The following is a 17,859-nucleotide window of genomic DNA, read 5'->3' as shown; positions in this document are numbered from 1 at the left end:
AGGGGGGGAGGGGGGGCTTCTGTGAAAGAAATAGGCTCAAGTAATAAATACAAGGAATTAGGTAAAGTTATAATAATCTCTTCATTTGCAGTGAAGCGTGTAGGTATCTGGGCTGAATTCAGCAACTTGATTGACAGCAAGCTGGTCCCATAGAGAACTCAGCCTGCGCTGGTTTTTCCAGCTCCTCTAACCTGGTACACACTAGCTTTCCTTCCTGAGCTGAAGCAGCATGTTTACTCCTGTGATAAGCAGCCTAGAGATACCCTATGATTAAAGCAAAACCCAAACCACTAACCTCCTTTGCAAAGCCCATCTTCAGCCCATGCAGCTCCCAAAGTTCCAGCCCCAGCAATCCCCATGCTCATATAACTGCTGCCGTGAATGTGGGGTCTGGGTCCCTCGCTCCTGTCATCTCATGGAGTAAAGCCACGCTACACACCTTGCTACATGGAATATAACTGCCAAAATTTAAAATGCTAGAAGAAATCAAATTTCAGTTTGTCAGGAGTCTTACACATTTCGGAGCATAATTAACTCTTTTTTCAGTAAGCACAGGAGTAGGGTGGGTGGTGATGCCCCAGGATGGACGATGGGGAGAGCTCTTGAAGGGTGTTCTGAAGAATGCACATGCTCCTGCAGCCAGGGAGAAAAGTCATCAGTCATGACTTTTCAGGATTTTCCAGGAACTGCTAAGAGCTTGTACTAAACCAAAGGATTATTTAATAGCCCCCCCTCCCCTCAAAAAAGGACTTAAAAACGAATACAGATAAGTAAGGCCTTTTAATTGTTATTCATTACTTGTACCACAACGGAAACCCCTTTTCCTGCTCTCACCAGACCAACTTGATGCCTTTATTGGACAGAATTTACAGGTCTAGTGAATGAAAGAAAAATGGTGGATTTCTTTACAATGCACTGTATTTTATATCTCCCTATCACTTTCCTCCAGAATTACTTCTGAGTGTTATTTACAGTTAATAACTTCAAATACATATAGGACCATAGGAAAGTTTTCAGGCAAAGGAGGATTGATCTGATGGTTTAATGATTTGAATAATCTAAAGAACATGGTGTCAAAAGTAAAACAGGATTTGCAGACACTCCCCGAGATGACAAAAACCCAAAGTCAAGCAGTTCAGCAATCAGCAGGAGGATTAGAAACGTGGATGAAAAAAAAAGTAATTTAAATTTGGAAACTGTTGGCATTTATATCTAATGAAAACCACAGTTCAGACAAAATGGAAAGCAGCAATATGGGCATACAAGAGGGGTTAAAGGTAATTTTCACTTTTAACATAAGAAAGCAGGGAACAGCAGAAAACTTTCAATCACACTTGCAGTGCTGGTATGTGTGAGAACGTGGATATAAATTGACCCTGCACTGTCACAGCTATAGAAATAGAATTTAGGCAATGGGATTTCTTGGTTTCTCATAGAGATCTAGTGGATGGCCCTGATTAACACAGCATTACTGTGAGCACACGTTCCCCCTCACTGGACAAGTTCAGCGCCCCAGTATGCCCCAGGCACAGCAGGATATTGTCACGGCTCAGAAGGGATCTTTAAGAGACATCTTCTGACATATCTTAAATGATGTACCAAGTTGAGCTCATCTCCCCTGGTGAATGAAATGCTGCACAGGTCGTATGACAAAAGCATGCGATTTAAAAAGCCATTGTGAGGAGAGGAGGGCTCCCCAGCAGGAAGTCATGAACACGTCAGAGCAGACAGGCAGAGAAGGGAGCTGCGGTGCAAGAGGCCTGCCCAGGAGAGGTATAAGGTTGTGAGCCCTTCCCAACCAAAGGATGATGCTCCTGAAGGATCTGAAAGGCTTTTGAACTTGTGGTGAGTGGAAGCTGAAACATGTGAGGAACTGAAAAGACTTTGATATTTTAAGAAAATAAGCTTCCCCAAAAGGGAGTGGTGTTGTGAAAATACTGCGCATTCACTTGATACAAAATAAAGCAAGATAGACAATCGCAAAAGCTGGGGGAAAAATAAATTAAATCATCCTTCTCCTCTGTTCTTACGGTTTGAAAATAACATAGCCAGAAAAAAAATATTCACGTGTAGGTGGCTTTGCTTGTTTTTGAGGAGAAAAATCTGCCTGCATGCTGCATGCTAAGGCAGACCTCTGAACAGAGGAGTTGCTAAGCAGGACTGTTATCTCCCCACTTTTTTGGGCAAGACCAGCTAGCGTGGGAGGCAGAGGTGTGTGTGCATGTAGAAGGAAGGAAGGAAGGCAGGCAGGCATGGGAGAGAAGTGCATTTTTAACCTCAGCATAAAAAACCCCCTGATTTTGCAATCCAGATGGCTAGACCTGAACCAGTGCCCTCATGTAATGGCAGCATGAGCCAGAATCGCCCTGAATGCCCTGCAAGCTGCGTGGATCGGTATGCGCTCTCTACATCCAACATGAATTTAAAGCAAAGCATGATGAGATCCTGCCAGCAAAGTGCTCAACTTAAAACAAAACAAGCTCCAAATAACTGTGTGTTTCATATATGAAAATGGCAAGTACATGCTCAATGGGTCTCAACAAGCCACACAAAATTTTCACTGGTAAATTCAAAACACAAACCAGGCATTTAAATTCCAGTATATGGGCATTTTTACATTTACATAGTTCATCTGTTCCACTCATCACTTTCTTATACACGAATTTGACTACTCCGACTTTTTCTTACATCAGTAAAAATAATGAAATATATCTCATATAACAATATATCTTATGCATAAATAAGTGAATGTATCCTCTCCCATTTTCACTCTGACTTCTAGCTTTTCTTCAAATACAGTGATATAAAGTGGATGTAAGGTACTCCTCAATGCAGTTTAAGCAGTGATCCTAATTTCCTGTCAGGTTACACACAGAGTCCTGTTTGCTGAAGTCTGTAGTTAGCTTTCCTGACAGTTAGATAATTGTTTCACACGGTCTCACTTCACTGGAAGCAGTGTGGCACTGCTGCCTGCCTGCAGAAACACCTGACACCTCCGCCAGTTGCTCCGTGAGGGCTGCAGGGAGTTTCTCCCTGCTGTATGTTCATGCAGCTCCTCGATGCTGAACTGACTATTCAGTCTTCACACATGATAACTGTGCAACCACTGCCTTTTTTTTAAAAAAAGTGTTTTTGAAGGTTCTGGTTGCCATGGTGAGGGCACCAGAGAAATGCCAGAAGGAAATGAAAGCCAGGAGGACTTTCATACCATAACTGAAAGAAGGGGTTTGATGATACAGCAAATAAATGTTTACTCTTTGAAAGAGGTAGTTACTCTGTGTAACAAGCAATATATGATTGTTTAGCATATAAAAAGACACAACTTTTAAATTTCAGAGTTAAGTTGGAAAATCTAAAAAAATCCCCCATATTTTCAAATTTTGGATGTATTATAGGTCAAGTATCTCTGACCCAACGTAGACCAATAAAATTAGTCCACTGCACACATGTAGTACCTTTTTTTTTTAAAAATAACAACACAGTACCTGAACCTTCTGAACTTGCAGACAATACTGAAATAAACTCAAACAGCTTTATCTTAAAGATTGGCCAAGCAGTACGTCTAGATGCTATCAAGCTGCTCTGACCCAGCTGATTTTAATTTCTTTCCACCTTTCTAACAGACCCAGAACAAACATGCAGGTCCTATCAGATTCTCCAGGCTGTCAGATGCTCACAGGTTACATGCAGTATTAAGCAAACATGTCTGAGAATCCACTTATAATGTCAGGACGTTCTTTGTGGGCAGCGGTCATAAAATTCCTATAACTCATTTAAGACTTATTATGAACAAACTCTAAGACATTAGCAAGCATCAGAGGTAATGGGAATAGCTTTTCAGTAGCTTTTAAATTATTTAATTTAGGAAAGGGAAATTGCACATCAGAGGGAAGTAGTCAGAACACGCATCAATATGTGCATCAAATGGCACATCAGAGAGATGCAGCAGTTTGATGTCTGAAGATGTCTGGTCAGGCCTGTAGCCCTTACAATAACATGTGCTGCACAAATACATACCGTGGTTCCTGAAATATATTCTCTAACTTATTTTCTTGCTAAAGGATTTAGATTTTCCTACTTGAAAGAAAAAAGCCTGTTAATAAAACAGATTAAATTAGTACCTAAGCTTCCTAGTTTATGGCAGTGATTAACCCTTTTAGTTTTACACCATAATCCTTTGCTCAGAGAAAGTGCATGTTCAAACAAGCTCACCTCAAATACATATATGCTTGTGTATTTTTAAGAAAGGTATTATCCTTGCTACATACACTTCATATTTACTAATACCTGCCACAAGATGAGTCAGCGACTGTTTCTCTGATCTGAATGCATATATCAAGACTGAGTGAAGATATGGATGCATATATCTAAGACTGGGTCAAGATTTACCACTGAGCAAGCTCTTCTCTAAAATGTGTCTGATAACCTCTCTTCCTCTTCATTCAAACACCTTCAAACTATTTCCTCCTTGCTGACTGGAATAAACCAGAGAAGCAACAAAGCTCTATGCAAACTTCTAATGCAATGTAATTCTGCAGCTACAGAACAAAAACGTTATGCACAATACTTGTTAATTCAACCCTGAACCTGTGTTACACAAACTGGTAACAGGAAAAATGCTTTCTGGCCCTCTTGTGACAAGTATTATATTCAGGAGGAGAAAAGGTAATCGTCTTCAGTCCTGACTCTCAAGTACACTATGGCACATCACAGCTGGAACCTGGAAGTTTCTACCCCCAAAACCAGTTTTGAAATTTGCTTGATGGACATTCAGTCACAGATACTGTATTAAAAATGCTTTTACTTCCTCACATGAGAAATCATAGCAGGGTTACTCTAAATTTTCTAGTTCAAGAGAAGAGACAATAAAAGGAGATACTTAAGTGAGGGGAACTGGTAGCTCGACACCTCCTCTTCGTGCCTCACACACTCAGCTCCCACATTCCCTTTTCTCCCTGGCAGATGCCAAGAGCCGAGCAGGCGGCAGGCCCTTGGCTTATTTGGACAACTGTTCCCTTACATAACAAAAACTTGCAACTTACTGGCAGCTTCAAACAGTCACTTTCCAAAAAGTGCTGGGCTCAGCTTCTCTTGCAGCAGGACACTAACAGCAGCCCAGCAGCTCTTTGTCCTCGAATCTTCTATTAAAACAGTTACCTAGACTCAGGGGTTGCCCCTCTTCAACCCCCTTCCTAAAATCTGCATGCTGACACTGCATCTATTAAAAAAACCACAGAGGCTGCGGCAAAGGGACATTTATTATGTTTGGCAGACTTGGCAAAAGGTCCCCCAAAATGTTAAGGAAATAGTTATGCTCGTCAGATTCAATACTGCCATCGAAAGGACCAAAAAATAACAAACGTACAAACCCGAATAAGGTCTCTGTAACTTACTTTTATCTGTTAAGCTAAAGATCTAGTCTTTGCTGTGAGTCCTGGCTACTCCTAACGTGAATATTTTAACAGGAAGGAGCAGGCTCCGATCACATTTTACAGTCAAGTGTTTAACATAAAATTATCATGATTAAAGCATTATGCAATATCTCCTTAGAGAATTTTCTTTATAAAAGAGCTTGGCTGCAAAACCAAGCTTGCACAAATGGTCTTGAAAGTAATAAATTCCTTAGTCAACAGGTTCACATTATACTCAGAGCAACACACAAGATCCAAGAGGCACTCCACGACAACACTTTAGCAAACAATCCTGTTATTCATGGATGACTATAATAGGGTGATTACTAACAGCTGTTTGCAATCTCATTACATATGGAAAAGCTTCAAAAAAAAAAAAATTACAGAAGAAGCACCCCAACTTAGAGAGGAACTGAAGAGAGAAGGATCTGTAAAGCTGCTTAACCCCTTCTCAGTCCCATTATCCTCACTGCTCACATTCAACCCCACCGCCCCCAAAGGCTCACCCTCATACAGTGCTTTCTCCTATGGCTTTCAAAATACTCAAGGCAACAGTATTACTTTCCAATGTATTCATCAGGTTAAACCCAAAGAATGCATGCATTAAAATATAAATTAAAACTACTATGAGAGTGGTTCAACAGATTTAGTATTTTAACATGTAGCCTACACAAGTGCTGAACTTACACAACCACATGATGCTAATATGGCCAAGTATGCGTATGATCACCCCCAAGGACATGAAAAGAACATATAGTCTAGCTTTTAAACAAACTTAACCCAATTAAAAATGTTAATTAAAGCATTCCTGATGCAAATGATAGGTTAATATTCAAACCCAGAAAGCAGAACACCACGTAATGCCCTAATTTGTTCCTATTTGACCGGTGACTCCTTCACTCTCTTCCCTGCCCCTAAGTTTTAATTAAGTGCCCTGCAGCCAGCCAGATCTTTTTGTAATACTGCAGTGAAGCGTAGGAATATAAAAGCATCAGGAGAAAAAACAACACAATAAAGGCTGCTTGTTCACAGACAAAAGACTATGCAAACAAAATGCTGGATAATCTGTTTAGTGACTCTTCTTAGAAGATGGTCCAGAGTTATTCTAGCTAGCTGTGACATAGATTTATTTTTTTAAGTCTCAGAAAGTTAATCAGGAATCTCAAAAAATAACCCTCTTTCGTTCTCATCCCCCCATAATCCCACTCACAGGGCTCTGCAGTATCTGAGTGACCCTCTTCCTTTGCTCCATCATATTGAAGTCCTGTCTCAGGTCAGGAGACATGTTTCTCTCCCGAATATACTCTGGGTCATTTTCGTTGATGCGATCAAAGTACCGCTCTTTGTGAGGCATCGTGGCTGCGGGAGGAGTAGTGATCACCACCTGACTGGCATCAGTACTCATGCTTCAACACTGTGGATAGTAGGCTTCACCTGAAACAAATAAAAAAGAGGGAAGAATGATTAACCGCTAAAAGGAGGGCATTGAATATAACCTCCAAGTCTGGACACAAATGATGTTCTTTTTCATCTCTGCAGAACATCATCTAAAATGAAAGAACAAGTGAATAATTATCATAATCAGAAAACTAAGGAAGAAATTCTAGAGAAGTGTTTAAAAACCATTAATGAGTTCTCTGATAGTGCATAACCATCTCTATTCCAATTCAAATAAAAAACCAACAGCATACAATTAAAAATTATGACATTTGAAATGACCATAATATATTTTACGACAAACTTTCCTGTATCATTTTACATTGCACTCATCACCCCCCCAAGGTTTTTATATAGCTCTTTTTCCTGACATGTTCAACCAAGCACACCCAGAAGACAGGACCTCTGTTTAACATCTGCTCAGAGTTCATCTCCCAACTTGAACGAAGACATTCCTCAATTACAGCATTTCCGAAGCATCTCATAACCCCAGCTTAAAGACAAGGTGCCGGGCCGCTTGAAGACTGCTGGGGGATCTCAGCAGAGCACTGGCTGGTGCCTGCGCTTTCAGGAGACACTAGGAGACACCAAGGGAACTGCAGAAAAGGTCATACGTTGGGTTGCACATGATTGCAGCTGCATCCACAGCAGACACCTGAGTTTTAGCTTTTCTCCTCTTGTGTGCAGTTGTACACCAAGATCCCCACTGAAACTCATTACATTAAAAAAAAAAAAAAAAAGAAGCTTATTACATTAGGAAAAAAAAACCCAGCAAAAAAAGCCTTTCATGTCTTGGTAGAAAGCTATGTTTAAAACGTAATTTAAAAAACCTGATAAGTATTTGTAAACACAAACAGAACTGGATCAAAAGCAGAAAAGCAGGCACCTGAATTTTCATACAGAAGCACACTCAGGAACACCATTCCTCAAACAGGTACTGAAGAGTGACATTTTCTCAGGTTTGAGGAACAAAGAGAAGCAAGATTTGTAGGAAGAGATAGTGTATTATGAAAATACATTTTAACATGCAAATATAGGCATTCAATAATATATTTAATATAAAAATATTTGCATGCAAATGTATTTGGTATGTAAATAATTCACATCTTCAGAAGAAAAAAAGCCAAACATGAAGGAATGAGGGTTGTTGAGCAGTGTTAAACAGTGTGGTTTGACAGTATGGTATCAGTGGTTTAAAGTGTCCTTGCTACACGGCACAGCTCATCCATCCCTCGTTTGGGGTATTCTGTGAACAGTGAACTGACATGGAGCATCTGAACTCCTCCAACTATAACCTCATGCATTTTCCAAATGAATCATCTGGAAGCCCTGTTAAAACCAGCTTCAGCAGCCCAAGCCCTCTTCCTGCCTGCGACCAGCCCTTTCACTCCTTGTGCTGCACTCTCTGCTGCGCAGCCACGCCACGAACCAGGCTGGCAGGAGGATGCAAATTGGTTTTCAGCCAGTTTCCCACACTGACACCCAAACGGCTTTGCTGGCAAGCTGTAAGGGAGAGCACAAGGATGGAATCCTGGGGCACTACAGCCCTGCTACCAAATATGAAACCCCAGACAGAAGACAAGACAGATATCACCTACAGAGCTAGGAAATCATTAGCAAATAAGGTACAAGAAAACCATGTTATGATTTTCTTGTATATTATAGATTATGATAAAATTCGGGATTAAGATGAAATACAACTAACACCCTTCTAAAAAAAAAAAAAAAAAAAAAAAAACCACTACAGGATGTAATTGGTTTTGTTCTTTATGCCCTCTTTTTTTTTTGAGGGAGAAAACAAGATCTGGGATGCAACACTGTCCAGCTGCAGGCACAGAGCTTCCAGGAGGTACCTGGCATTCTGGATGAAGGTACCACGTTCTGCGATGTATAATTTGCATCCTGGAGACAAGCTCCATGAACTCTGGTGGCTTTGTTACGGAGGCTGTGGAAGCATACCAGTGAGTTTTGCATTTGCTGCTCGGGTGCAGCATGAGTTCATTTAGCATTTGCTGACTGACCCGCCTGCTATGTGTGATCAATTTGGGGGTGCTGGGGAGAAGACAAGGGGCTTGCTTCAAGGAAGTGAAGGTTTGGGAAAAAAATCTAGTAGAAGTATAAAAGGAGCTTAAGTTTTTCTAAAGAATGAACTATTGTCTTTTCCAGCTGAGAGCATTGAAGCAGAAGAATAAAACCCCTTGGGACAGCATTTGGGGATATGATCACAGCTCAGCTTCCCTCTGTTCAGGTTAGAAGAGATACCCTTATAAATGTAACCATGTATTATGTCTCCCCTCTCACCCCCTCTGAAAAATGGCAGGGTTTAAGAAGCAAAAGAAAAAAGCATTTGGAGAAGACAACACCATGAGCTCACTCTCCAAATGCCACAAGGTATGAAGAGCTTGAGACCAGACCTCTCAACCTACACTGTTCTCTATCTGCGTCAGGGTAAATACGTCCATCTGAGTCAGAACAGACACCTTCCAGCACCTGCTGGTAACTGAGAGCTGTCTAGAGATGCAGATGGCAAGAACCTTGCTTGAATTGGCAACCTGCTGCGATTCCTGCTCTTCAGTTACTTCTTCCCAGGAGTTGCCTTATCCAACTGTTTTTCCTAAAATGCTGCTGAATCCTGTTAACCCCGAGTGGCGAACTTGCTCAACTGCTGATCCATTCGGTTGGTTGGACCAACTACACGCATGTCTGAACTTCAAAAAACTTTTATTGTTATTATTATAGGTTTACAGGACATAATTAGTTCAAGTCCGTTACTTTACAATTCATTCTTACAGGGACAGAAAAGCCCATTCATCTGTAAAAAGACACAAATGTGGCTGGCAATACCTAAAATCCACAAAAGAGATTTTTCTAATTGCTTTGGACTTCATTTTTTCCTCCTTCCTTTCAGATTGGTTTGTTACCTCTAGCCATTAAGATTACAACATTAAAGTCCTTGTACTACAAAAAACCCCTTCCCTTACTGAACATAATATGGGTATTTGGTCCAGTTGTTCTTATTAGGTCTGGTTCAATGCCCACTCTGTTGGGCCCAGGCTGACTCTCATATAACCCCTACTGTTCAGCTGGAAAATTTTCAAACAAATCAGCCATTCTTCTATTATTTATTTGCATCTTGCACTGATTTTTTTAAAAAAAGAGGAATTTGTTAAAAACGTGCTCAGCTTTTAGGGATCTAAAAATCTGTACCTCCTTCTCAGCACAGGACTGGCAACGACAGAGAAATATTTACAGAAAATCCAGATCTCAAAAATCTATGAATTGTGATAGAGGATTCTCTCCCCCTCTGTATTTTTTGGTGAGATTCTTTTACCTAGAAGAAAAAACAGCTTTGCTGCAAGTTTACTTTTGGTTTCCACCCCTTCCAATGATGTTAATGAATTACAGAAAGTGAGCTACCATCTTCCTGAGCAACACTAGCTAATGTTTCTTACGTATGCTATACTGCATAAGTAGTTCTAGAGACTGAGGCACAGGTGGAAATGAGAGACTGTGCACCCCTATAGCAACAAGACACTATATCTAGTCTGGTCACAAAGGACAAACATACACAGAAAAATCAAACCTAAACTAGAATCTGATTTTGTCCTGGTGAGAGCCATCAGTCTTGCTCAGCCGAGACACACATTTTAGCCCACATTTTGGCCTAACATTCATATGCTGTCATTCCAAAGAGAGATTCAAAGTATACAGAAAATCAGTTTCCCCATCTATGGTTCAACTATTCCAACAGTGGGTAAAAGAAACTATGTAGAGCAAGTCAGCATGTATAAGTTTTTGTTACAGAGAATCCCCACCTCTGCTGAAAATACTTTTAGGGACCTATGAAACAAAGAAGCTCAAAAGCTCTTGCTACAGGGTAACTTGTTAATCTAACTCTGCTTCCCCCTGTTCCCTTATGCCCTCCCAGTTCATGTTGAACTGAACTCTGATACTGCTACAAAAGAAAACAGGAGGTGTCCTCCCGTGCTTTGATATCGCTCATGGGTTTGGCCTTCATATCCTGTTCTGTATTTTATACCTGTAACTGGGCTACCGAGGAAAAGTAGAACATTCCACCTCTATCAGAAGGCTATGCATCTCTCTACTTAGAAGTAAGTTTTATTTAACAAAAGCTTCCAATTTATTTCAAGAACTTGGAACTGTTGATTTTAGGCTGCAACATTAAGTCCTGAGCATCCCCATCTGACACTTTGTAAAGTCTAAGTAACATGCTGTGCTGCTTTTGTTGGAATAACTGTTTTCAATGTCAAATCAAAAGCAGCTCAAAAAAATAATGAGGTCAGAGAAACAAGGAGTACTGAAGGGAAAAAAAAAAAAAAAAAAAGGCAAGAGACCAAATGCAATGAAAATTTATCTTGCCAAAGAACACCTCAGAAAGCACTGACTTGATATATTTACATATTTCAGAATGTACAGAATGTATATAAAAATAAATACCACCATAAGAGAAAGACAGAGCAACAGAAAAGGGATCAAATAATTAGATCACCTAGCAACAAATCATTAACCTACCTTTTATGCTGATTTTTTTTATGGCTGGCTTCAGACATCCCTATTTTCTCTATGCAGTACAATCCATCTATTTGAGAGTTTCCAGCACTGCAAACCAGCTGTGTGCGCACTGCATCATTAACGAGTACAACTGATTTCAGGTCTGAACACTCAAGCTAGACTATACCACATCTGAGCATTTCTTTTTTAAGTAGCATGTTGTGTTATTCTGCTCTTGCCATTTCTCGCCTGCTTGTTTTTAAGGAACAGTCTGCTCTTTCTCCCCCCTCCAGTATCTTGTCTGCCAGGAGACTTGTTGGAAGCAAACTGGGTGTCTCTTCCAGCCTCCCTATGAAACAGGCAGGTTCCAGTCTGAATCAAAGACTTGGCTTTAGCCAACACTGTCAGCTACGCTTAAGCAATATGAGGGAATGGTTAAGAGGGACAGGAAAACATGTAGGAGAATATGGACTGAAACAAGGGTCACCATCACTATCTTCTGGCATTGAAAAGTTAATTGTTCATCCTCCCTCATATAAATTTTAGTAATGACATATAATTGAGTAATCGCATCTGTTCTAGGGCAAACAAATTATTGTCATAAACACCTCAAAATTAAATTAATTTTTTTAATCTCCTGAACAGGACATCAAATACCATAAATATCTGACAATGCAATGACAGATTTTTTTTTTTTAATGTTACAATGGGTTTGGGTTTCATTTGTGAGTCTTGCCTTACACACTGATGAGTAAGATGTGTGTTCAGACATTACCATTTTCTAATTGCAATTTGCAGCAATCTGCTACACTAGACAGGTAGCATTTGCTTAAAATTATATTAACTGATTTTACTAATTCTGTACACTAGCACTCAAGTCAAACTGTCAAACTACACCCTTAAACTGACACAAGGTAGTTGCATTAAAAAAATAAAGTAGTCATGCCTTCTCCCAACCTTCCCAGACATTCAATCTTTCCCTCTGTATCACCTCTTCAGATTCATACCAGCAGGTGTTTGTAAGGTCAGATAGTGGAATGGGTAGGAGAAATAACCCTTTGGCTGAGTTTAAGGTTTGAGGCTTGTTTGGTTTGGGGTTTTTTTTTGGGGGGGGGGGGGGGGGGTGAGGAGGGGTGTTTATTTTTTGGGGTTGGTTTTGGATTGGTTGTGGTTTGGGGTTTTTTTAGTTTGGTTTTGTTGGTTTTTTGTTTGGTTTTTTGTTTGTTTTGTTTTTTTTAAAACTTTAGGGTTTTTTAAATGGATTTATTTTCAGCTGTATCAGCTCCCCCAGACAGCTAACTGTATATATACACAATTATTTGTTCTGCAACAAAGGCGGTGATGATACAGGGGTGTCTAATACCGCTTCTTCTAGTAGCAATGCAGCGATAAACAATTTGTCACACTACAGCCCAAACTGGTTACAAACCAAACATTCTAATCCAGTGCTGTGTATTTAAGTCCTTATGCTTTTAAACAGAGTAAGCTAATAAAATAATCATCATCTCCTTTCACACACCCCATTAAAGAGACTGTGTGGCAGCAGTATAGATTTTTGCCAAGCAGTAAGAACTTAAGTGTATCTGAACCTTGTTTTTGTGTTTCTGTTTTTTCTTTCTTTCTAAAGCATTATTTTTGCCCAGTTATATACTGCAATATTAAAGTCAACATAAACAAGCTCTGCAACTCACATTTTACTCAGTGCAAACTGGAACTGAGCCAGCTACTCTTCACTGTCAAAGAGTCAGATAACGTAGTGGGTTGCTGAGAGCCACCCGGAATATGAGGGCTATACCTTTAGTTTTAAATGAAGATGTGATGTTTTTTCTCTGTTAAGGAAGGCTCCCTATAATGCACCAAGACTGTAGCAGGTGCAGTCTGCATCTCCACATTTGCAGGCCAGCCTGCCAACATTCTGCAGCATAAGCAGTGGGGGAAAAAAACCCCAAGCCTAGAATGATGGTTTGATGCATCCAATATGCTCTACCACATGGCCGTAAATGCTATTTGCATGCGTTAAGTCTCATAAATGAACTTGTATGCTTAATCCTGTAGACCCAAGATACTTCAATCATTCACATTTTGTTATTCCTTCACTGCTGTGTGACAGTTTTTAATGATGGAGAGAACCCTTGATGAGCGAGTTACCCAGTTACCCTTTTCTGGGTGACAGCACAATAAAAGACAAAACCAGTCCCAAAAGGCCAACCTCTAGAACTTCAGATCCAAAGTCCATCTTGCCCAGTATTGAACCTACTGTGCTGAGGGAAGGCTGTACATAACTGGGCTGTTTCCATTGCTGTATTGTGTGACCCCTGAGCAGTGAGCAGCACAGAGGCTTCCTTGCTTCACTCCCTAAAATGATGTTTTCTTGTTTTACTAGCAAACTGATAAGGTTGTGCATTAAACAGTAACATTTTGAGATTAAACTCTTCTTTACAAAAAACATTCAAGTCAGAACAAACCCAGTCACACAAGCAACTGGTTATAGAGAAATAGCAGAGGAAGAATTCAGAGTTTATTGCTGAAATGATGCACACAGGTACTCCTGCATTGCATCAGGAAGAGGCAGCTGCACCATGAGAAAGCACTGAAATGCCAGAGTGGCAAAGAGGGATTCATGTCACGTGTTGATTCTTCACTATAAATTCCCTTTCACCACGGGACACAGTTTGCCACACCAGTTATCTGTAACAGTACAATACAAGCAATTATGAACTATTAATTTGTAACTTTAAAAGAGACACAATAGATCGTGTCAATAAAACCTTGCTTTAAGAGGAGGTCAGTTACCCACAGATATCACACACTGGTTTGTTTTTTCCCTTTCCCTAAACTTGTTCCTTTAAAAGAAAATTTTGGTAGTACTATTTCCTCCTTTTATTTATTTGTTATTTTTAATAGCTACCTGGTTCACTGCAATTTACCAGAAACAGTTTTAAAGCTAAAGTTATATTTTCCTCAAATATAAGTTTTATTTGCATATGTAAGTTTATGCATATATTTTGAAACAATACTAAGCTGCACTTTGGAGGGCTGATGGTTGTCACCTACGCTCAGGTACACAGAGTGACTGGTCCTATCAAATGATGTGGAGTCTCTGGAGAAGGACTTTTCTAAGGCAAATTTAAAAAAAAAAAATCACCTCATTAAATTGAGTAAAAACACCAGAACAACTAAAAAATTCAATTATTTGTTAAACTGTAAATAGTTTCTGTACTCACTAGACTGGAAAAGTGAGTCCTACCTCACACTCACTTTTCCTCTGTTTTTCTTTCATCTTCTATGTTATACTGAAGTATAACAGTAAGCACAGTAAAAATGAGCTCTATGATGAGAATGTAAGTTTCTCTTGGTTTAAGCTCTTTTTCTATTTCATGCACAGGATATGAGATAACTTGAAAATACCTGAACACTGAGTTTAAATAACCTGCTTCTATCCAAAGGCAAGACTGCTGTCAGGGAAAAATGTCCTCACTGTAGCAGAAAGCTAAGGAGACATAGAGGAGCTAACAGGGAAAAGAAAACCTCCTCCCTATGGCATATGGAAAAAGCTGGTCTCACAAAGCAAGATGCACTGAAAAACAATGACAGAAATGAAGTTACTTCTCCCCCTTTAGTATTTTCCTGCTCATTTCCACTTTGCTCCAGGGTAAAAATTTGTCTGGCACTCACAGAAAACTTCCTCCCACCTCTGCTGCCCCAGAGGATTTGGTAAGGACCACAGCAGCATGAATTGCTGCAGATTTTCAAGTTGCAAGCTTTCTGAAGCTGTATTCCTTTACAGTATTTAGGACTTCCACAAAGAAGAAGGATCAGAATGCAGAAGATGTCTGGCAAAGGAGCCAGCCAGCACAGCGATAGCAGCAGTGCCACTGCTTCGGCTGCAGCATTTGCTGGTGAGCACCCTCAGCCAGCTCACGGGCAGCAGGAGTGCTTGACCCGCAAGAATTCAACCAAGTCTCCTCTGGAAGTGGTTTCTTTTGGCAAATCCAAGTGAAGATAAAAGTACTGGCTCTTTCCCAATGCCACCTTGAAGCTAAGACATAGAACCATAGAATAGTTTGGGTTAGAAGGGACCTTAAAGGTCATCTAGTTCCAACCCCCCTGCCATGGGCAGGGACACCTTCCACTAGACCAGGTTGCTCAAAGCCCTGTCCAACCTGGCCTCAAACAATTCCAGGGAGGGGGCATCCACAACCTCTCTGGGCAACCTGTGCCAGTGTCTCACCACCCTCATAATGAAGAATTTCTTCCTTAGATCTAATATAAATCTACCCTCTTTCAGTTCAAAGGCATCACCTTACCACCACATTATCTTATCACATATGCCCCTGTAAAAAGTCCCTGCCCAACGTTCCTGTAGCCCGCTTTAAGTACTGGAAGGCCACTATAAGGGCTCCCTGGATCCTTCTCCAGGCTGATCAATCCCAACTCTCTCAGCCTGTCCTCACAGGGGAGGTGCTCCAGCCCCCTGATCATCTTTGTGGCCTCCTCTGGATCTGCTCAAGCAGGTCCATGTCCTTATGTTGGGGGCCCCGGAGCTGGACACAGCACTGCAAGTGGGGTCTCACAAGAGCAGAGTAGAGGGGGAGAATCACCTCCCTTGACCTGCTGGTCACACTTCTCTTGATGCAGTCCAGGATACGGTTGGCTTTCTGGGCTGCAAGTGCACATTGCTGGGTCATGTTGAGCTTCTCATCAACCAACATCCCCAAGTCCTTCTCCACAGGGCTGCTCTCAATCCACTCATCACCCAGCCTGTATTTGTGCTTGGGATTGCCTCAATCCACGTGCAGGACCTTGCACTTCCCCTTGTTGAACTTCGTGAGGTTTGCACGGGCCCACTTCTCCAGCCTGTCCAGGTCCCTCTGGATGGCACATCCCTTCCCTCCAGTGTGTCGACCACACCACACAGCTTTGTGTTGTTGGCAAACTTGCTGGAAGTGCACTCAATTATAGAAAATAAACTATGCATTCAAATTTAATCACTTTTAGAAGTGTATTAAGAACATACCTATTACAATCATCCCTAAACAGTAGTTCTAGCTGATGAAAGCACATGAACATGTGTACAACTCCAGCGTGCCAGCAGGCCGTGGAACCACAGGAAGGTCTGGGCACTCCTAAGCAGCTGCCAGCAGTGCAGCCCGCTTGGGAGAACTGGCTCATGGGTCAGCACGGCCCTGATGGGCTCTCCCAGACTGGCAGTGCATTTCTGCTCTTGCTGACCCTGTTCTCTTACCCCTCTTTTACAGATGACAGCATTTACCCACCCATGTCAAACCCACTTGGATGCCTGGAACAAAAGTAATAAATATTATTAACAAATACTTATATATTTCAAAGAAGCCATCAGTGGTCTCAGCACTTACTGGAAATTAGTGTCCTGTATTTATCCACTCCCTACACTAACGCATACCTTGCAGAGTTTCAACAAGGAATACAAGTAAACTACTTGGAGAGCAAAAATCATATTATTTGTGTTTGACCTTACTAAAGTCAGGGAACTCTTCAAAATAAGGTCAGGTAGCTTAAACCCCAAATGCCTATTTCAGTTGTATTCTAAGCCCAGAAATGAAGACATAAATATCAGTTTTCAATAGGAATAACTGCTTTTCACTTTTGGTTTTAAGGATTCTGATGAAACGCAAATGCCGCAGCACCAAAGCAGCTTCATCTTTTGGTTCTCATGAACCTGCTCATATTCATGCTACAAAGGGACAGAGTAGATTACACATGAGAGGAAAAAGAAAAGGACAGTATTTTGAATTCATCTAGCTTCAGAGATAATTGGGACCTAGGTAATGAAAAAATAAGGTAGTATTTTCCAAAATATTACAACTTTAAGACAATAAAAAGCTTTTTTTTTTTTTTTAAGACTTATCTCCACTTATCTACACAATCACTTGTGGCTGAGTTACCTAAAAATATTTCACGAGTCAGTAGACAAGAGAGCTAAATTAAAAGATTACATTCTGTTAGTACTTATCCGTATTAAGCCGCGAAAGTACGCAAATGCATAACCCCCACACACAGACAAGTAATGGCTGAAAAATCTCCCTAAATCCTTTGAAAAAGATGAAATCTAGGTTCCTCCACAATATAAACTAAGAACTTATCCGTGAAAAAAACATATAACTGGAAAAGCCGATTGCAGTCAAAACCTTTCACATTATGCGACGCTCTTCCTCTCCCTCTTGCAATACAAAGCCTCCAACTTCCTCTGGTGACATTTTTCTTGGGCTGCCTCTGAACAACACAGATGCAGGGGGAAAGAATTTCACTCTTTACGCAGATCTACACAGAGTTATGGAGTAGAAGAACCAAGTCTGCTGTTTACATAAGTTTTTAAAATCCCATTGATTTACACTGACCTGGAAAGCACCATCTGGAGTAATGAGGGCTACTCTGAGCAATCTGCAAGAGCCCTCCTTGGTCACTGGTACAATATGTGACATTACATAGCAGGGAAAACTCTTATTGATCCCAGGACACA

At 40.7% G+C, this 17,859-nt stretch overlaps 1 protein-coding gene across 7 annotated transcripts in view; it reads right to left on the bottom strand.

Moving 5' to 3' along the window:
• Positions 1–17,859, bottom strand: part of ADD3 (adducin 3) — a 102,460-nt gene that overhangs the window by 21,478 nt on the left and 63,123 nt on the right. For 6 of the 7 annotated variants that reach the window (XM_074831230.1, XM_074831236.1, XM_074831231.1 and 3 more), the window contains one exon: positions 6,622–6,845. In XM_074831230.1, coding sequence (XP_074687331.1) covers positions 6,622–6,816 — 195 coding nt within the window. In that variant the 5' untranslated portion in view covers positions 6,817–6,845. Of the gene's footprint in view, positions 1–6,621; positions 6,846–11,381; positions 11,522–17,859 lie in introns of those variants that run through there. The other variant, XM_074831234.1, reaches the window with a different exon arrangement.

Source organism: Strix aluco, chromosome 7 (genome assembly GCF_031877795.1).
Source record: "Strix aluco isolate bStrAlu1 chromosome 7, bStrAlu1.hap1, whole genome shotgun sequence".
NCBI classification, from domain to species: domain Eukaryota; kingdom Metazoa; phylum Chordata; class Aves; order Strigiformes; family Strigidae; genus Strix; species Strix aluco.
This window is presented reverse-complemented; position numbering and strand designations above follow the sequence as displayed.